General features: G+C 45.2%; 1 protein-coding gene and 1 long non-coding RNA gene across 3 annotated transcripts in view; one reads left to right on the forward strand and one right to left on the reverse strand.

Moving 5' to 3' along the window:
• LOC102470091 (uncharacterized) overlaps window positions 1-15,760 on the reverse strand; it is a 131,236-nt gene extending 115,476 nt beyond the window's left edge. Inside the window, exon 1 of the long non-coding RNA XR_001370119.2 lies at window positions 15,602-15,760. This is a non-coding gene — a long non-coding RNA (uncharacterized LOC102470091). The remainder of the gene's footprint in view (window positions 1-15,601) is intronic.
• Window positions 15,761-15,774: 14 nt separating this feature from the next.
• The window catches only part of CCDC90B (coiled-coil domain containing 90B), a 19,871-nt gene continuing 14,157 nt past the window's right edge, over window positions 15,775-21,488 (forward strand). The window contains exons 1-2 of one of the 2 annotated variants that reach the window (XM_027770465.1): window positions 15,775-16,084; window positions 20,823-20,942. In XM_027770465.1, coding sequence (XP_027626266.1) covers window positions 15,985-16,084; window positions 20,823-20,942 — 220 coding nt within the window. In that variant the 5' untranslated portion in view covers window positions 15,775-15,984. The remainder of the gene's footprint in view (window positions 16,085-20,822; window positions 20,943-21,488) is intronic. The other variant, XM_006144969.3, reaches the window with a different exon arrangement.

The raw sequence follows: 21,488 nt of genomic DNA on the forward strand, positions 1-21,488 counted from the left end.
AAGGCCTGTTGCCCACAACTTTAGTTTTCTCCCTGCATCTTCTCCATGTTTTGATAGCCCAGCTCAATGTCAAGGCTCCTAATCAAGAAGAAAATTACAGCCCAATAAAGGTCTCACCCTGGCCTAGCACAGAGAACAGGACTCTCTGATCCTGAGACAGCAATTTGAGCCGACCCCAGCAGTTCTGATTGTTCATTCCCCTCAGACACACCAGAGCTGACATTCTTCCCAGCAGAGGGATTTCTTGTTTCAAAACAAAGCAGAATCAATACGGTTTTATTAGTCATCCAGTGTAATAAACCTGCCCCAGATGACAGACTCTAGGCCTGATTCCCTGCATTCTGACCAATCCAGAACGAGTCTGAGATGCCAAAGAAATATGTGCAAGTAGTCAACAACCCCCAGCCATCCCTCTCTGTCCTGAGCACCATGACTCTGATCATCATTATCATTTCTGCCTGAACATATGCATCTCTCACCCACACACCCAGGCTCCAGGCTCTCTGCCTGCCAACCTATTCTCCCTCTGATCTGAACATTTCCCCTCCCTGTGGCATTTAAGACCTTCCCAATGTGGCCCTCCTGTCCCAATAGATTTCTTTTTTTTTTTTTAATAAATACATTTCTAAGTCTTTAGAAACACACACACACACACACACACACACACACACATACACACTTATGTATTTATCTGTTGTGATTTTCAAGCCTCTGGGTCCAGGACTCGAACTGTGGTCAGCCATGTGGGAATCCTGCCCCTCAACTACCATGCCACCTGCTAGCCCCCAACTGATTTCTTACCACTTCTCCCAATTGAAATTGACAGATCAGTGGAAGCATTGCTCAGAAAGTACATGAATTTTCCCTCTAGGCCTTTGCATTCTCTCTCTCATTTTTTTTTTTTTTTGGAGAGATTTTTGCTATAGGGCGCGTGCACTCGCCAGACAGAGAGAGAGAGACAGACAGACAGAAAGCGAGAAATCACGCCTCCAGGGGGTATGGCCACACCACAACCCCTTCTCCTCCATTCTCCTCTCGGGATCTTGGGCATGCACGCACACTTGCCCGGCATGAGTTTAAGCCACCGGGTCCGGGACTCAAACCACAGTCGACTACGTGAGAGTCCAGCGACATAGCCATTACGCTAACTGCTGGTTCCTGAGGCCTTTGCATTCTCTTCACCAAGAGAACTCCTATTCATCTTTCAAGGCCCTTTTCCTTTATTAAACCTTTTCAAATACCCCAAAGTAAAGGAATTACTCTCTCCTCCACACTTTCTTGAGGTTTTATTTACATCCTGATACTTTTCTCCTTCTTGTAAATTCCTCTAAGATGGACATGGAGTATTATCAACCTCTGGACATCCTTGAGTACTTCATTCCTACCATAGTATCTACACCAGACACACAGAAGTGTACTGACCTGCACCCAAAAAGCTATTGAATATTAAGAATTGTCCAAATTTCTGGAGAACTCAGAAGCCATTGACTCAGGCAATCTATGTGTTGCTTGCTGGTAAGAGTTACTGAAAGTTAAAAAACATCTACATGAAAGTATCTAAATTATAAAAGTCTTTAGAGTGAAATAGTGATACACACACATATGTACATATATATATATACGTATACATACATATATATACATTTATATATATATAGGAGAGGTTTTTTCCATAGGGCGCGTGTGCTCACCAGACAGAGACAGAAAGCGAGAAATCACCCCCCCGGGGGTATGGCCATGCTGCAATCCCTTCTCCTCCATTCTCCTCTCGGGATCTTAGGCACACACGCACACGCACCTGGCATGAGTTTTAAGCCACTGGGTCCAGGACGCGAACCACAGTCGACTACGTGGGAGTCCAGCGACATAGCCATTACACTAACTGCTGGTCCCTACATATATATTTTTTAAGAAAGTTTTTTTGCTATAGGGTACATGTGGCTTACTAGAAAGACAGAAAGCAAGAAATCACTCCCCAGGAATTATGGCCACACCACAATTCCTCCTCCTCCATTCTCCTCTCAGGATCTTTGGCACCCACACACACATGCCTGGTGTGAGTTTGAAGCTGCTGGGTCCAGAACTCTAACCACAGTAGGAGTCCAACAACGTAACCATTAAGCCATCTGCTGGTCCCAATAGTGATATATTTCAACATATTTAATGTACAAGCTCTCTGATTCAGCCATTCTACCTCTAGGGCTTCTTCTGATAGATACACTCATTTGCATACTCTAAGAAAATCCATAAGAATGTTCAATACAGCTTTGTTTATAATATTTTTAAAGAATTATTTTAATTTTATTTATCATTATTATTATACGGTTTGCCATAGGGCAGATGCACTCACCAGAGAAAGACAGAGAGAAGGAGAGAGGGGGAAAATGAGAAAGCAAGCCACCAGGTCTGGGACTCAAACCACAGTCAGCCATGTGGGAAGTCCAAGGCCTTAACCACCACACCACCTGCTGGCCCTGTTTACAATATTAACAGCAAGAAAAAAAAAATCGATACAACCTAATATCCATTAATAGGAGCTCTAGTTAAGTAAATAATGTTATGACTACACCATGTAATACTATTCAGTTATTAAGAAGAATAAAATAAACCTATATGAACCAACTTGGAAAGATGTCCAGGATAAACCTGTGAGAAAGGCAGGCTACAGCACAGAAGAAAGGAAATGCACCAAACCATTAATGGTGGTTACCTTTAGGGCCTGGAATTAGAGAATAATTTCAATCTAAACTCTATATTCCCAGGGTTGTTTTATTTCAAAACAAGCAATACATTTATAACAAAATGTATACTTTTTTTTCTTTTGTGTGTGGCGAGGGAGGAGACATTGCTAGAGAGCAGAGAGAGAGAAGGTGAGCAATCACCGTCTTGGAGGCAGGGTCATGCTGCAATCCCTTCTCCTCCATTTCCTCTGGGGACTTGAACTGTGCAATCACACCCAGAATGTTTTTCAAGCTGCCAGGTCTGGGACTTGAACTGTGCAATCAGTAACATGAGATCTAGCCACCTTATCCTCCACACCACTTGCTGGTTCTCATTTTCTTTTCTGTTTTTTTTTTTACAAAATCACCACCCACCCCGCAGCCTCCCTCCTGGATGCTGTGGAAGATGAGCTCAGGGCTGTTCACAGGCTAGAAAAGCCAGAACCAGCTTTTCCGCAGGTGCTCCATGAAGGCGATACCGCTCTGACGTATACTCCCTCCCAGCTGCCAATCACACCCCCTCTTCCTCTGTGGATGCTACTGGGTTGGGGTGAAGGTGCAGAACAGGCACGGAGAGGGGCAGGAAGGTGGGAGAACTCTGACATCAAAAGCTGCTTCTGCTTTCCTCTTTCCCCTGATGTCTGTCTTGTCAAGCCCAAAATTAGAAGGGAAATGAACTGTAGGTGCATCAATTAACTGCAGAATCAGCCCTCCACCTTCACTTCATGACATCCTCAGCTCTTGGCAGGGTCCCCCACCAGCAGAGAACTGGGCAGACTCATAGGCCATCCTCCCCAGGCACTGCCTGTACAACAAGGCAGGTGGAGACATAGCTCTTGGGGGAAAAAGGACAAAACATCTGAATGATGTCCATGAACTGGTAAATTACCTAGTCTAGTCTTCCTCTTTGTATGAGTGTCCTCTGTCCCTGCTTTAAATGGTGGAAAGGGTACCAGAGTGAGGCTGCTGCCAGCTCTCTTTTCATTAAATAACAAGACTTAGGTCTGGCATCCCAGGAGTTGAGGAAATGTATCAGCCAAAACATCATCTCCCTTCCTCCCATTGGGCAAGTGTCATGATATGAACTGGGCTGAGATGGCCTGAAATATATATTTGTGGTAAATAAAAATAACTCCCATAATGTTATGTCTGCTTCTTCTAAGAAGCAGAGTGCAGAGTATGCCCAGCAAGAACAAATAGTGAGATACAACAGCCAGGGAGAGGAGTCCTAAGCTCAGCAGACACAGGGCCAGCACTAGCCGAGAGCACCATTTCTGCCTCTCCCCTGCCACAGTCACAAAAGCAGAAAACATAATCTGCATTCAAAGACCCTCCAGCGTGAACAATTCTATTTTTAAAATGCACTAACCAGGAATCACTGAGATTTGAGAAAAGCCACACACTTAAAGATTAGCATTGACATAGTGGTTAAAGTGCTGAACTCCCATGTGGTTGACTGCAGTTCAAGACCTGGACCCGGTGGCTTGAAACTCATACCAGACATGGGTGCATACATGTCCAATATCCCAAGAGGAGAATGGAGGAGAGGGTACTGTGGCATGGCCATCCCCCCTGAGGTTAGGATTAAACCCAGTTAAAAAACACTAACACCTAAAGAGCAAGCAGAGGCAACTTCACATTTACTTCATATCCTCAGGAATATTTGAGAAGATAATACTTTCTGAAAAAAAAAGTAGTAAAAGGCCCTGAAACAAACAAAATCAGACATTCATAACAGTGGGACAGAGAAAAACATGTTGATTTTTTTAAGAGAGGCGTATGTGCTTGCCAGAGAGACAGAGAGACAGAAATCAAGAAAATGCCCCCAGTGGGAATGGCCACACCTCAATCCTTTTTTTTTTCTATTCTTCCCTCGGGACTTTGGGCATGCATACACACGTGCCCAGCATCAGTTTTAAGCCACTGGGTCCAGGACTTGAACCACTATAAATTACTTGGGAGTCTAGCTACGTAACCATTATGCTATGTCCTGGTCCCGAGTTTAAAACAATTTTTAAAATCTTTAAAACAATTCTAAAAATTGCTCTTAGGTTAAAAAAATGGCAAAATTAAAGTTACAAATTGTTTTTAAAAAATAAACTATTGGTACCAAGAGGTGGTGTGGTGGTTAAGGCATTGGACTCCCACATGGCCAACCACAGTTCAAGTGCGGGATCTGGCAACTTGCTTTCTCACTGTCCTTTTCTCTGTCTTCCCCTCTCTTTGGTGAACATATGTGTTCTATAGAAAATTTAAAAATAGTAATAATGATAAATAAAACTAAATAAATAATTCTTTAAAAAATAAAAATGAATAAACCACAATGGGTTGGATAATAGAGACCAAGAGTCTGGATAAAGCTAAAAAGAATTCCAATCACTCTTCAGAGATACCAGAGAGGAAGAGGTTCGTGCAGCCAACACTGCTGGATGAACTCTTACTTATTTTATTCGGCCAAGAGGGTGATGAGGAAGTTTCCTATAGATGAGGCCCTGGAGGGTAAAGAGGACAGGGAATGACACGCTGCCTTTTTCCACCCTCACCGTTCCCCACGCTGACAGAACAGAAGAGTTTGGCAAGGGCTGTGATCTAGTTCCTGAACCCCAGCAACAGGACCTGGGGGCACCAGCAGAGGAAAAGGGGAGGGATGCGTGGGGGAGGGCTGAGGACCAGGAGAGCGGGACTGAGGCACTGCTGGTGAGGAGTCAGTGGGCAGACAGTCCTTTAGGTTCAGATGTTTGGATGTGGAACCAGAGAAAACGGTCAGTCTCTCTCTGAGGGCTGAAGTCAGATGGAACACTGTCAAGCTGCCCAAGCCTGTGTTCCTACTATCTGAGCAAAAAAGCAGTGTGTGGTCGAATAAAATAAGTAAGAGTCGAATAATCTGGAAGAGAGTGGCTTTTGTCTAAAAGGTTAAGTTTCATGCTGGCAGGCCCAGTCTTGGCCATTTCTGAGACCTGCAGCCCTGGTCCTCCAGCAGTGGAGTTGGAGGGTGCTACCTGACACCTACTCAAAGCTGGTCCTCCCAGGGGTTAGAGCTAGTTCTATTCTGAGGCAGCTGGGACAACTTCCTGCAACCATCTCTGCACTGTTTTTTGGACCATCGGTGTCCCAAGGACAACAACTGCACCACTCCAGGCTCGGACCTTAAGCACAGTAAGTCCTCAGTGAACTCTCCCCGGATGGATGATGGTGCGGCTCCTGTGCCTGATCACCACCTGCTCAGCCTCCCAACAGCCCCACTGTGGCAGACACAGGAAAGTGGCTTATTTGGGCATCTCATTGGTGTTCTGCACAGAAGCTGCAAAACTAAAGCTCCAACTCCCCACACTTCCTGTCACTTAGATGGTGGATATGCTTTAGTTGCTCTAATCAGATGCACGAGGCTGAGACTTAAATTCAGAACTGATTCACACAGGACAGAGACAGCATGGGGCACTGACTCTGCAGCTCGGAGTGGCACTGGCTTGGCTTGGCAGCGAAGAGCTGTCTCAGACACTGCCTGGACGAAAGCCACTGCTCACTATGGTCAGGCCGGCTTCCATGAGGACAGAACATACATGTGCCCCTCCAGCTCTATCCTATTTCTTACAGTAAAGACTCACGCCTTGCTTCCAACAGACCAAGGGACGCTCAGCTCTTACCCCCGTGTGAAGGCGGGGAGAATGCAGCTTGTCTCAGGTGTTCTGAGGACTCTAGCCTCCTGCCTTATCTCCCATGAATCCCTCCACACATCCTGAGTTCTGGGTACATCTGCCTTTCGCCACCCCAACTCTGCCCCGTCTGCCCTGTCCCGGCAACTTCCTCAGTCTAGCCCTCCACATTGCTCTCCTGCCTGTCAAGTCCTTCTCATCCTCCGTAGCTCTGCCAAATGCCGCCTGTATGAAAAAGGCTTTTCTCAACCACTACCAACAGGACTGGTCTGTCCCAGCCACACTGCACCCCCTTGACATTTATACAAGTTAACATTCTGCATTGTGATCATTTTCAAACCAGCCTAGAAGTGCAAGACAGGAACTAATTTGGAATTTTGAGGAGGACATAATTTGAGTCAGAGCTACTGTGAGGCTGGTGTACACAAACATGTCACTGAGCCAAGAGGGTGATGAGGAAGTTTGCTATAGATGAGGCCCTGGAGGGTAAAGAGGACAGGGAATGACACGCTGCCTTTTTCCACCCTCACCGTTCCCCACGCTGACAGAACAGAAGAGTTTGGCAAGGGCTGTGATCTAGTTCCTGAACCCCAGCAACAGGACCTGGGGGCACCAGCAGAGGAAAAGGGGAGGGATGCGTGGGGAAGGGCTGAGGCCCAGGAGAGCGGGACTGAGGCACTGCTGGTGAGGAGTCAGTGGGCAGACAGTCCTTTAGGTTCAGATGTTTGGATGTGGAACCAGAGAAAACGGTCAGTCTCCCTCTGAGGGCTGAAGTCAGATGGAACACTGTCAAGCTGCCCAAGCCTGTGTTCCTACTATCTGAGCAAAAAAGCAGTGTGTGGTAGAATAAAATAAGTAAGAGTCATACAGCCAACACAGTTTAAGCACCTTCTATGTACCTGGCACCATGCCAAGCTCTGTATGTGCATTAACTCAGTCCTCACAACCGGCCCAGCAGGTAAATGACATGATCATCCGTATTCACAGATAAGGACACCGGAGGACAGCAAGGTTAAGTAACCCGCTCAATGTCACACAGCAAGAAAACAAAACAGGTCACCTGGTTGCAGAGCCCACGGCCTCTATCACTGCTCCAAACCCCGCAAAGCTGACGGACAGAAGGGAGTAAAAATGAAGAGTCTGCAGGAGGCCTGGTCATGTTCAAGCCTCTGTCCCTGCAGTTCCTGAAGCCACACTGTGTCTGTAACCATGCTGCCAAGTGTCCGCAGAGGGAGCAGTTTGTGCGACCACCATGGGGTTGGCTCACCAAGTATATTTCTATACTACCAACTCAAAATTTCTAACAAGCTAGTCTCTCCCAGCACAGAGCATGCTGTCACCCTGCCATCCTCTCCTCTGCATCTTATTCTTCACATCTCTACTGGGGAGCCGAAATGAGATCCAATTCCAAACGAAACCACTTCCTTAAAGCTCTTAAACAGCTCACCCACATGGGTGCTATCTGCAGGGTGCTGAACTGCAGCGCTGGAGGCCACGTGGCCAACCTCAGGTTCAGATCCTGGGGAAAACATCCCAGGCAGTCAGGCAGATACCCAGGATCCTGTGGGGCCAGAGGGCTGGAGTGTGGTAGGACCCAGTTTGGATGCTTTTTCTTTCTTCCTCTCTGGGCCTATGCAGGTGTTCCCCATCTTTAAAAATAAAAACAAGGGCCACCAGATGGTGTGGATCCCATGTGGCCAACTGCACATATCTAGTCATGAACTCAGCAGCTTGAAAAATCACACCGGGCACTGGGACCAGCAGATGGCATATGGTTATTTTCCTTCATTCCTTCTCCCGTCTTCTCCTAAGCCTTATTATTGAAGAGCCAGTGTCCTCATCCCACCTTGCAGAAGCATCTCAGGCAGGACTCTTCACTTCATCTGCCCTGTGACGTGTCTGAGAAATGTCAGGCCTCCTGTCCAGGTTCAGGGATCTGACAAGAATAGCTTCAAGTCCTAATGCCTTGGGTCAAGGCAAGTGCTACTTTGTGGTCTGGGTCTATCAAAGGGCCAGCCATGAAAAGCACAGAGTTTGGGAGGTCGACAATGCAGCAGCACAGGACCTGCCCACACGGCACCTTTCCCTGACCCCAGATTCACTAAAAAAGAATGAGCTCAGAGCAAGCTGTTCTGGAAGCATCGTTCCATCTTCACAGCAATTCTATTTGTGTCAGCAGAAGAAAGAGGGCTGGAACATCCCATTCTGCAACAATTGGAACAATTACTCCTTAAATGCAATAATTACAGTTTGATCATTTTGCAGGCAAAGGAAGGACTGATTCCAAGATTTGCCCCTCCTTGCTGGAACTTTTTGTAAAAAGAGAAACTGCTTCTGTTCCTGGGCCACAGGCTTCATTATTTCAAAGCCAGATGGGAATGTCTTCTAGTGCCTACCTTTCCAAAAAGACAAAAATTCTGGGACTTCTCTTTGGCGCTGTGCTGCTAAGTTTAAGGGTGAACCAAGGTAACTGTCTGGATAACCTAAACCCAGAGGACTAGACCTTTTACATGTGTCCATCAATTCGAGGGCTGGCTCTCTTGTCAGAAACCACACTGACATCGTGGCATCAAACTGACCAAGGTGGCAGCCTCTGTCAAGGCCCTGAATACAGGAAAAAAAGCTATATTCAGATCACATTTTGTATGGCAAGCTAACTTGTCTGCCTATGGATATCAGAATCTTATCTGCAAGATTCAAGGTTTGGAAGCTTATAATGGCTTCTCTAATAAATAAACCAAAGCTATGGAATAAACTCTACACAGACTACTCCACAAATTCTTTCTTTTTTTTTTGGTTTTTATTCTCATCATAGGACATGCGGGCTTGCCAGAGAGAGAGAGAGAGATAACATGAGAGGAGACATTAGAAATTACCCCGTGGGGGATGGCCACACTGCAATCTCTTCTCCTCCACTCTCCTCTAGGGATTTGGGGTACACCCACATATGCTCCCGGCATGTTTTCTAGCCACTGGATCCAGGACTCAAACTACTTAGTCAGCCATGTGGGATAGAGCCAGTTGAAGCACTATGCCACCAGCTGGCCAAGTTTATTTAAGCATAAGTATACATAAAACCAATCCTAACCACCACAGTGAGTAGAAAGACAGGACACGCAGGAGTGCATGCCCCACATCATAACAGGATGAAGAAATGGAGGAGAAGGGATGTGGTATGACCACACCCCACTCGAGGGCTTGCTTTCGCCTCTCCCTCTCTCTCTCTCTGTCTGTCTTTTTCTCTCTGGTGAGCACATGCATCCTTTGGCAATTTTTTTAAACAAGAAAAATAATGTATGCAAAGTACTAGCACCTAGAACATGCTCAATAAATTGAGGTTATTGGACAGTAATGGTTCTACGGGTAAGGAATTTTTTTTTAATGAGCAAAACAGATGTTGAGGATAAAGGTGGGTGTCATTGAGAATGTCCTGACCAGGGCAGGATTTAGTAGGCTAAAGGGAACATAAGATCTGAATAAGCATATGTGCTGCCTCCTTCTGATCCTGCATTCATAGCAGACATTACCAATCAATTACAGTATTCATCCCTGCTCCACCAAGATGTGCCCTCACCATCCCCATTGCTTTGTTCCAAGTAGCCACTGGGAATTAAAGGGAGCTGGCATGAAGATGAAAGCTATTTGCTATCACTGTACTAGATAATTTGTTTTCTTGAACAAATAAAAAAAAATTAGACATCATCTTCGGAGGTAAGAGGCCATGTGTCCCTTAAAGTACAAACTACTTCACAATTCTTGACCTATGTTCAGTGGAAATAAGAGAAGGGGTGACCACTCTCTTCAGTGCACAGCCTGTTCAATTCAGAGCTCCACTGTCTACTTGCTCTGTGACCTGGAACAAGACACTGCAGCTTTTCGACCTCAGTTTCTATCTGCAAAAGAGGAGCAATGACATTTCACTCATGGAGTTTCTAGGGCACTTGCATGAGCCGATATATATGAATAAGCTCCAAAAGAAATAAAGCAACACTTACATATCAAGAATTTGGGGGGAAGACACAGAACATAGTAAAACTGGTGAGATTTTCCAGCTCCCTGTACCTCAATACAGAAACTGCAACCACAATCCAGGTACATCCCCATGAGGTTCAAAGCAGCCAAGCTGTAGAGTGAAGAAGGCTTTTCCAATTAGGTACCTTGAGGCTGAAGCTGTAATCTCTGCCAGGCAAGGGGTCATCCCTGCCCAGGAATGGAAAGATCTCTAAAGTCTCCCTGGCCAATACCTAGGATGGGGTCCTAGGCAAAGTACACAGCCCTGACTGCTAAGGGAAATCTTGATAAGAGGAGTGAGCAAAGAGTAGGCAAAGATTATTTCTTTCCAATGCTACTTCCTGGCCTAATGCCCTTTGGACTCCTCCTACTCACAAATGAAGTAAGAAACCTTGAGGACCAGCCCCAGCTTTTCTACCCTCACCTTCTGAATCCCTCTACCCTCAGCCTGTTACTCTAGCCACTCTCTCCATTCCCAGATGAACTGCGCTCTCACATATGTCCAGGATTTGCAAGTGCTATTGCCTTGCAAACAGCGTTTCCACACCACCATCCGCCCAATGCATGCAACTAAACTATTTTTAATTTGTCAGAGGTGCATGCCCTCATTGGTTGGGTGGTGGAGGTGTGGGGCATGGAGACAAAGAGAAAAAGAAAGCAAATAAGTATCTCCTATGGGTTTGGTCACGCCACAATCCCTTCTCCTCTTTTTCTCCCTCTTTTCAGAATTTTGGGCAAACACACAGGCACCCAATGTTTCTGAAGCTCCCAGGTCCAGGAGTTGAACCACACAGTTGGCCATGTGGGATCTAGCTGCCTCACCACCACACCACCATCTGGTCCAAACTAAACTACTTTTAACTCATTCTTTCAAACTGAAGTCTTTCCAAAGCTCCGGCTTAGCATAATATAAGCCTCTCTTATGTACTCAACAGCTTATATTTCCCATCATCATAGTTTTGATTACATTTAGACATTCAGCAACCCAAGGGGAGGACTGTGTCTTTTGTCTGTATCTTCCTTGCTTATTGCAGTCCCTTCTACCACAAAGGGTGTTCAACAGGATTAGTTGAGAGAGTAACTGACTAATCAAGGATGCACATCAGGATATGAAGTAACATAGCAACATCTCTTTTATCTTCTTTCTTTCTTTCTTTTTAAGTTTTTTGCAATACGGCACATGTACTCACCAGCAAAACAAATACAGTGAGAGGGAAAGCGAGAAATCAACCCCCAAGGATCACGCCACAATCCTTTCTCCTCTACTCTCCTCCTGGGATTCTGAGCACATATGCACATGTGCCTGGCATGATTCTCAAGCTGCCAGGTCCTGCCAGGTCCAGGACTACAATCGCAATTGGTCATATGGGAGTCCAGCATCTTAACCACTACACCAACTACTGGCCCTTTGGGGGGCTGCGCACCAGCAAGTCTGCCGAGGTCATTAGGTTCCGGTTTCTCAGAAAGCAAACAATTACACAATGCCAAAAGTCATGATTGCCTCCCCTTCAAAAACCTCACCTTCAAAACCATACTCTGATTGGCCACTAGAATCCCTCAGATTTGCATATCCAGCACCTCATGATTGGTCCACAAAGCAACAAATCATAACCCACCTTTTACAACCAATCATAACCCACCTTTTACAACCAATCATGGCCCACCAGCATGTATATAATGACGATCCCTGGCCCACAATCACACAGACGACCCGGAAGACCCTGAAGAGTTGTAACACCACATCATCTCTGGAAGACCCTGAAGAGTTGTAACACTGCATCGTCTCCAGATGACCCTGAAGACACTGTGTCATCTCGGTGTTGTAACACTGCGTGCATCATCTCCGCACCGCTCCACCTGTCTCTCACTCCTTCCCTCAGGAAACCTGTTCGACTGTCCCCCGGGTCGGGACATGGCCCCTCTTTTTCTCTTTTTTTAATAATTATTTTATTTTATTTTATTTTATTTTATTTTACTATTATTATTATTTAATTTGACCAGTGAGAGACAGAGAGAAAGAGGGAACATGAGAAAGCAAGCCGCCAGGTCCAGGACGCAAACCACGGTGAGCCATGTGGAAGTCCAGCGCCTTAGCCACCACACCACCTGCCGGCTCCCTTTTTTCTTCTTTAAATCATTCTTTCCTTTGATTCATGTAATCAACAAACTCATAATTGGGTATCATTACCAGCCTTTTTTGTAAAATCAGGAAAAAAAACAAAACTTTTTTCTTCAGGTTTGCAAAGAGTAAGAGTTGGTGGTCACTTTTAAGCCATGAAAAATGCTAAATTAACATAATTACACCCAAAGCTTTTGTGACATTGGGTTCATCTGTCACAAAGATTACACAAAAACCATAAAATCAGCTTCAGAAATAAAAGTGATGTCCTTTCTTCTTTCCACATACTCCCCCTAGTGTCAAGAACTCTAATTAAGCTAAGAGAATAAAATGAAACCTATTGGATCCAGAGTTTTCTCTTTCTCAATGCTTCATTCACTTGTTTTTAGTTTTGTTTTTTTAATAGGGTTGGCCCCACAGTTTAGAACTTAAAGGAGCCTAGATTCCACATGGTTGACTATGGTTCAAATCCTGGTCCCAGTGACTTGAAGAACATACCGTGTGTTCTTCCCAACAGGATGGAAAGTGGAGGAAGGAGGATTGTGCAATGACCAAGCCCTTTTGGGGTGCTTTTTCTCTTTGACTCTCTCTGGTGAGTGAATATGTTCTCTGGCAATTTTTTTAACAATGGAATTTACATTATCTTATGCCAAGAGCAAAAGACTAACAGACACAAGTTCTTACGCTGAATCCTCTCTCCTTGAAGTCCCCAGAGTTCAGTCATCCCATGCAGTTATGACCATCTTGAGTCCCCAGGCTCCTGGGAATCAGTGGGAAATCATTTGGAAACCTCAAGAAGGTTTTAGCATTCCAAAATCACTACCAGTGAAACTAGAAACCATCAAAGAAATTGGTAAATATCTTTGCCTTCAGTTAGAAAGTCAACAGCTTGGTGCTGGATCAGACTGCTTAGCTCCCACTCACTAACAGCTGTTTATCAAGAGTTAATTGAAAATAGAGGGAACCAGCAGTTAGCGTAATGGCTATGTTGCTGGACTCCCACGTAGTCGACCGCGGTTCCCGTCCCGGATCCAGTGGCTTAAAACTCACACCGGGTGCAAGTGTGTGCGTGCCCAGGATCCTGAGAGGAGAATGGAGGAGAAGGGATTGCGGCGTGACCAGCCCCCCTGGGGGGTGATTTCTCGCTTTCTGTCTCTCTGTCTCTGTCTGTCTGTCTGGCAAGTGCACGCGCCCTGTAGTGAAAACCTCTCAAAAAAAAAAAAAAAAGAAAAATAAGTAATGGATTATACATGTGGATGGTAAAGGGTGTAAAATATGTTCTAATGTGGGGCTCACAGGGTAAAAGATCATTAAATGAGTTCTTCACACTAGAAAAACCAAGATCCACATCCCTGAGGAAGTAGCTCTCAAAACCAGGTCACCTCATAACACATTGGGAGAAGAAATGACTCATTTGCTTTTACTACTGAATGACAAATACTTTCTTGAAAGGAATTCACACTGACTTTTATATATTTTGGCTCAATATTTTTCAAAACCTCCTGCAAATGTACAGTAAGAAATCTAAATTCATGGACTGCCCATAGCCTACTGGTTAAGGGAAGTCAGATCCCATATGACCAACCTCAGTTCAAATTCTGACCCCAGAGGCTTGAAAAACACACCAGGCATGTGTGCACACATGCCCAAAATCCCAAGAGGATGGAGAAATAGAAGAGAAGGGATTGTGGTATGACATGCCCCATGGGAGGGTGCTTTCTCCCCATCTCTGTCTGTTTATCTATCTCTCTCTATCTCCTCTGTACCCCACCCCAACCTCTGGTGAGTGCACATACCTGCTGGTAAATTTTAAAGAGTAATTAATTTAGATCTTCAGCATACCAGTAATAGCAACAACAGAGAACCTGAAAATACACAGGAGCAGGAGGAAGGGTTTCAGGGAGGACTATCTCTTTTAGATGAATACCCTCTGGACTCTCACTCCATCTGCTTCCTGCTTCTCTTCACTGTACTTCCCTGGCCCACGTGGTAGAAGGGGCTGACCTTACTTGCTACAGTTCCAGCCAGTATTGAAGATAATTAATAATCCCTGGTTCTAACTGCCAGTTACGCAAAAGACAACATGGTTGGCCTAGCTGTGGTCAAGTGAACAGTCACACTGTATTTATGTTGGAGGAATAGTTAAACAGTAATATAAATAGCCACCATGTATTAATGTATAAAAAGGTCCACTTTTCCCTAGTAATTACTTAAGTAAAAGTACTGTGGTTCCAGTGAACTGGTCTGTATCCACCACTAGCATCCCTCCCATGGTCACGTGTTTTTCAAGCTGTCGGCCGGTCTTGAACTATGTAGTCAGCCATGTGGGATCCAGCCCCCTTAACCACCCCTGCCATCAGCTGGCTCATTCTTCTTTTAATGTGCCTCCAAGCTTAGGATGGAGCCAACTATGTAGCTGACTCTCACAAAGATTTGAATATGTACAAAAATAAAACCTAGAGGTAACAGTTAAGACCCTTGTGAGAATGACCACTCCACGAAAACCTTACCATTTAAGGATTTACGAAGAACATGCATGTTAGCACATGTGAACACAACTATTGTGCACTGTCATTTTCTGCATTTTCCCATGTGCAGCAAAGTTCGCTGTAACCGAGGTCTCAAAAGGATAAATGGTGAAAATTAGGCCCACCCTAGAAACAAAGATAATTCAGTTTTCTAAAGAGTGGAATTAAAGGGACCAGCAGTTAGCGTAATGGCTATGTCGCTGGACTCCCATGTAGTCCACCAGGATTCCACTCCCAGACCTGGTGGCTTGAACTCATGCCCGGCGCGTGTGTGTGCGTGCCCAAGATCCCGAGAGGAGAATGGAGGAGAAGGGATTGCGGCGTGGCCGTCCCCACTGGGGGGTGATTTCTCGCTTTCTGTCTCTCTGTCTGTCTGTCTGTCTGGCGAGCTCACGCGCCCTATAGCAAAAACCTCTCAAAAAAAAAAGGGGGGGGGGGAATTAAACCAACTAAAATTAGTTGACCCTCCTGTGCGCTAGAGGGCAGACGAGCAGAAAAGAGCTCCTCGCTACACTACCTTTCCCAAAAGGTTTCGGGCCCTGCGCCCCCACCGTCCCCCAGAATGCTCACCGGCCGAGGACTTCAGGTCCCAGATTCCTATGCGGTTGGCTGTGACGCCACCTCCTGCCGACTCAACCATTTAATGGCCGCTGGCTGCCCAGAGCGTGTACCTCATGGCCAGGAATCGGGCGCCAAAAACTTGTCCCACAAGACCCCGCTTCATTAGAGCGGTAACGGTGTGTACGGTGGACCAAGCTGGTAAACTACTGGTCTGTCTGTGAGGAGGCCCAGCTTCGTGGTACCGCGCTTCCAGCCTGAACTGGGCGTGGCGCTTGTGAGGGACCGGAAACTACATTTCCCAGCATTCTTGCGGTGCCCGCCCTACCTCATCCGGAAGCCAGGGCGGAACTCACCCTGCCCTCTGCTTTCTCCCGCCAACCGGAAAACACAACATGGGGCGCCGCTGGGCTTGGCGGCTGCTGCGCTCTGCAGGCAGTTGGGGCCGTTGGGTTTCAACCCCCCGCGGGCGTTTCTCGCTGGCCCTGCGGAGAGGTGAGACAAGGCGTGGTGCCGCTGATGCCGGAGCGCTCTCTAGCGAGGCGATTACCGCGGGAAGTGCCCACTTGGCTGACGCGGCGCGACTGTGCCACGCCCCTCTTCCCCAGCCCGGGCTGGCGCTGGCGCCCTCGTTGCCTGCTCCCTACCCTGCCCCTTGCGACTGTTGCGGAAAGGCGAGTTTGGAAGAGGACTGCTTTGCTCTGCACAAGCGAGCCTCTGAGGGCATGAGATTCCGCCCAGCTTCCTTTTTGAACGCGTTTGTTTTTGTGACATGGGTCTGGGTAAACTCATAGGTCTGTCAGTAAATGAGAGGTGATCTGTGGTTTCGGTGGAAGGTTGCTGATTTATCTAGTGGCTGGGGCAACTTTTTTTTTTTTTTTTTTAAAGAGAGATTTATGGCATAGTGTGCGTGAGAGACGGAGAAACCGAAAGCGAGAAATCTCCCAGGGGGTATGGCCACACTGCCGTCCCTTCTCTATTCTCCTCTTGGGGTTTTGGGCACGCACCGCGCCAGGTGTTTCAAGTGGGCAGTCTGGGACTCGAACCGTAGTCACCTACGTGGGAGTCCAGAGACAACCACTACGTCATCTGCTGGTCTCAGCCTGCTGAAATTTAAACTGTTTGGCGTACAGATGGGTTTAGAGCCCAGGTTTTTGGCAGACTATCATATTCAGGTTACATCTGCATCATTCTTACTATAATTCTCAGTACCTTGCAACCAGTAGCTATTCAAAAAAAAAAAAAAATGAATGCTGGAACTTACAATTGAAGCCAGTTTGCACCTGTCAGCAGTAAGACAGTGTGACCTGAAGAACATCTTTTTATTTATTTATTTATTTATTTTTTTGGAGAGATTTTCGCTATAGGGCGCGTGTGCTCACCAGACAGACAGAGATATAGAGACAGAAAGGAGAAAGCACCCCCCAGGGGGGATGGTCACGCTGCAATCCCTTCTCCATTCTCCTCTCGGGATCTTGGGCACGCACACACACGTGCCCCGCGTGAGAACTAAATCTTTGTTTTGAGAAATGTATGCAGGATTTGTTTGTGATTTTTTTTTTCTTTCAAAATTCAACACTGTCTACAAAGTAGGCATCTCATACCAACTTTAGCACTGTCTGTTCACCTTCCCAAATCTTCAGTGCCAGGTATACTGAGCCATTCAATACTCAGACACATCTCAGTCACTTCCACACTGTTACTTGTGCAATTCTGCTTGTTTATTCATATCAATTGAGTCCCTCCATCTGTACAATTGCAGTTTAGATGCAAGGGTCATTCACAAGGTCTTTGGTTACAAATTTGAGTGTTTGGTTACAAATTTGAGTAGCAACATATGCACTTATGATGAAGTCTCCAAAAAGGCAGCATTTTTTTGAAATCATTCAAATCTCAGCCTATCTTTGTTAATGTTTAGTCATGTTTGTTTTTAGGGGTTTTGGAGAGGTTTTTGCGGTAGGGTGCATGTGCTCGCCAGAAAGACAGAGACAGAAAGCGAGAAATCACCCACCGGGGAGATAGCCATGCCGCAATCCCTTCTCCTCCATTCTCCTCTCAGGATCTTGGGCACGCACGCACAGGTGCCCAGTGTGAGTTTAAGCCACAGGGTCCGGGACTTGAACCACGGTCGACTACATGGGAGTCTAGCGACATAGTCATTATGTCAACTGCTGGTCCCTGTTTCTTAAGTTTTTTAAATTACCAGGGGCAGTGCATGCCTGGCATTTTCTAATTTTTCAAGCTGCCAGACAGGATTTGAACCAGGGTCAGCCATGTGAGAACTGATCCCCTTAGCCATGAGACCACAGGGCCAGCTGGCCCTAGAGATACACTTTGTTTACATGTTCAAATAACAACAACAAAAATTAAACTTTTTTAGAGAACAAAAATTCAAGTACATATAAATGAACTTTGAAATACATATAAAGAAAATATATCACCATAAATGTTAATGACCTAACATATTTGTTGAATTATTCCATGAGTCTGAGCATTCTTTAAGAAAGTTTGTCTCCCTTTGGGAACCAGCACTTAGCGTAATGGCTATGTCACTGGACTCCCACGTAGTCAACCACGGTTCCCGTCCCGGACCCGGTGGCTTAAAACTCATGCCAGGCCTGTGTGCATGCTTGCCCAAGATCCAGAGAGGAGAATGAAGGAGAAGGGATTGTGGTGTGACCATCCCCCCTGGGGGGTGATTTCTGCTTTCTGTCTCTATGTCTCTCTCTGTCTGGCAAGCGCATGCGCCCTATAGCGAAAATCTCTCAAAAAAAAAAAAAGAAAGTTTGTCTCCCCTTAACATATAATAAGTGTTCCTCCTCACTAAACAAATGTTGAATGTTTACTGGGTACAATTAGTTTAAACTTTCCTAAAATTTTCAGTAATCAGTGAATTTGAGAACCTTGGCCTCTTAACCCACAGAAGGACCTTAGTTATCATCTAGTCCAATTCCCTTGTGGAAGATGAATACACATAGGCATAGGAAGGTGAGATTTGTCTTAAGTTTTATGCCCAGTAGTACTAGATTCCCAGTTCTCTGCTACTTCCTAAACAGCAGAACATCAGAAACACTGGAGGTGGTATTAAAAATACTGATTCTTGGTGTCAGTTGATGGCGTAATGGTTCTGTCGCTGGACTTCCATGTAGTCAACCAGTTTGAGTCCCAGACCCAGTGGCTTAAACTCATCTGGCACATATGCATATGTGCCCAAAATCCTGAGGAAACGAGAAGGAATTGTGGCGTGGCCATCCCACCTGGGTGGTGTGGTGGTTAAGGTACTGGATCCCATGTGACTGACCAGATTTCAAGTGCTGGATCCGGCAGCTTGAAAAATACCCCAAGCATGTGCATGCTTGCCCAAAATCCCAAGAAGAGAATGAAGAATGGATTGTGGCGTGGCCATCTCCCCCAGGGGGTGACTTCTCTCTTTCTCTATCTCTGTCTTTCCTGTGAGCACACATGCCCTATGGCAAAAAATCTAAAAGAATAAAAAATACAGATTTGTAGGCTTTATTCTAGAACTGCTGAGTCTGTGTCCAAGGTTAGAGCCCAGAGATATCTGTGTGGGTTTATTATTTATTACACCTGATGCAGTAGTCCTTTATCCATAGGCAATATGAATGCCTGAAACTGCAGATAGTACCAAAATCTACACAATCTTTTTCCTGTACATAATATAACCTATTACAAAGTTTAATTCATAACCTAGGCACAGTAAAAAACACCAATACCTAATAATAAAATAGAATAGTAACAATATACTGTAATAAAATTTATGAGGGGCCAGTAGGTGGCATGGTGGTTAAGACAATGGACTCCCATACAGCCAACTGCAATTTGAGTCCGAGACCTGCAGCTTGCTTTCTCACTTTACCTCTCTGTCTGTCTCTGGTGAATTAAAGAATAATAAGGGGCCGGCAGGTGGCATGGTAGTTAAGAGCACTGGACTCCCACATGGCTGTCTGCAGTTCGGGTTGCAGACCTGATGGCTTGCTTTCTCTTTCTCACTGACCTTCACTGGTCAAATTAAGATAAATAAGTAAATAAATAAATAAACTCATTATTTTAAAAATAATAAGAATAAATAAAATGAATCTTAAAGAATGTATGAAAAATGAAAAGTTATGTGAATGTTTCAAAATACCATGCTATACTCACAGATTTTCATATTGCAGGTAACTAAGAGGGCAGAAAGGAAACCACAGATAAAAGGATACTACATTACTACATAACTACATAGTTCCAACATAACTAGTATAGCACATGTCAGTAGGCCAGCTTGTGGAAATAGGAACTATCGTGCCTGTTCTTTGAGTTTTTGACAGATTATCGTGCCTGTTCTTTGAATTTTCTGCTCCAAAGTAAGCAGTAAATTAACAAAACTTGCAACTGAGACCAAATGAAACACAGTTTTATTTATTTTTTTCAAAAAATCACCTTTTGCCAAATAAGAGCTCAGCTTTGTGACACTGTTAACACAGTTTGTTTCTGACTGTTAAAAAAATATATAGGTATGAGATTGAAAAGAAGTAACAGTGCTAGCCAGCCCCTGGCTAAGGTGGCTGGATTGTCTTCCTATGAAAGACTTCTGCCAAGGGACCAGCAGTTGGCTCAATGGCTGTGTCGCTGGACTCCCATGTAGTCAACTGCAGTTTAAGTCCCTGACCCATTGGCTTAAACTCATGCCGGCACGTGTGCGTGCATGTCCAAGATCCCAAGAGGAGAATGGAGGAGAAAGGATTGTGGTGTGGCCATCCCCCTGGGGTGTGATTTCTCGCTTTCTGTCTGTGTCTCTCTATCTTTCTGGCGAGCACATGTGCCCTATAGCAAAAACCTCTCAAAAAAAAAGACGACTTCTGCTATACATTAAGGAGTTAGGCAGTTTCTGCTCTCCAGTAATTAGAGTTGAGCCAGTGATATCCAAAACACTTGATGTATGTTATATTACACTTACACTGACTTAACAAATTAAACATTTCAGAATACTGGGGAAGGAAAAGAACATTTATTGAATGTTTTCTGGGTACAGTCTAACATGATGTTACCCTTCTAGGATAAAAGAGGGACTCAGAGGAGACAATTAACTTGCAGGAGGTGGCAGAACTAATTAGAACTGCAATATATTAGAACTGTATTATAAATAAATGGGAGAAATTCTTTATTATAAGCTAAAATGTGGTATCTCTGTCAGTTGTTCCAAGGGAAAAATAACATTATCTTCTCTTTTCAGACTTCTTGACCACCACAGCCATGGAAGGATATGATAGGAGGCCAGTGGACATAACTCCTTTAGAACAAAGGAAATTAACATTTGATACACATGCATTGGTTCAAGATTTGGAAACTCATGGTGAGAAAAATGGGTTCCTCTTAGAAGAAGAAAATTTATAGTACTCATAATTAATTACCTAGTAAAGACAATATCCCAATTATGAATTAAGAGTGGCGACTTAAATAGAAGTGCCATCCATACAATGGAATATTTCATAGTCATTAAAAATTGTATTGCTTGGGGCTAGGCCCAAGATATAGTGGTTAAGGGAGCTGGATCCCACATAGTTGACTGCACAGCTTAAAAATATGTATGGGACTAGCCAATGGCATGATGGTTACATCGCTGGACTCCCACTTGAAGACCTGGCGGTTTAAAACAAACCAGGTGTGGGACCAGCAGTTAGCATAATGTTGCTGGACTCCCATGTAGCCAACTGCAGTTCACGTCCCGGACCCAGTGGCTTAAACTCACACCGGGTGCGTGTGCGTGCATGCCCAAGATCCCAAGAGGAGAATGGAGGAGAAGGGATTGCAGCATGGCCATTCCCCCTGGGGGGTGATTTCTCGCTATCTCTCTGTCTCTCTCTGTCTTTCTGGCGAGCATACCCACCGTATAGCAAAA

Source organism: Tupaia chinensis, unplaced genomic scaffold (assembly GCF_000334495.1).
Source record: "Tupaia chinensis unplaced genomic scaffold, TupChi_1.0 Scaffold000139_1, whole genome shotgun sequence".
Taxonomy (NCBI): domain Eukaryota; kingdom Metazoa; phylum Chordata; class Mammalia; order Scandentia; family Tupaiidae; genus Tupaia; species Tupaia belangeri.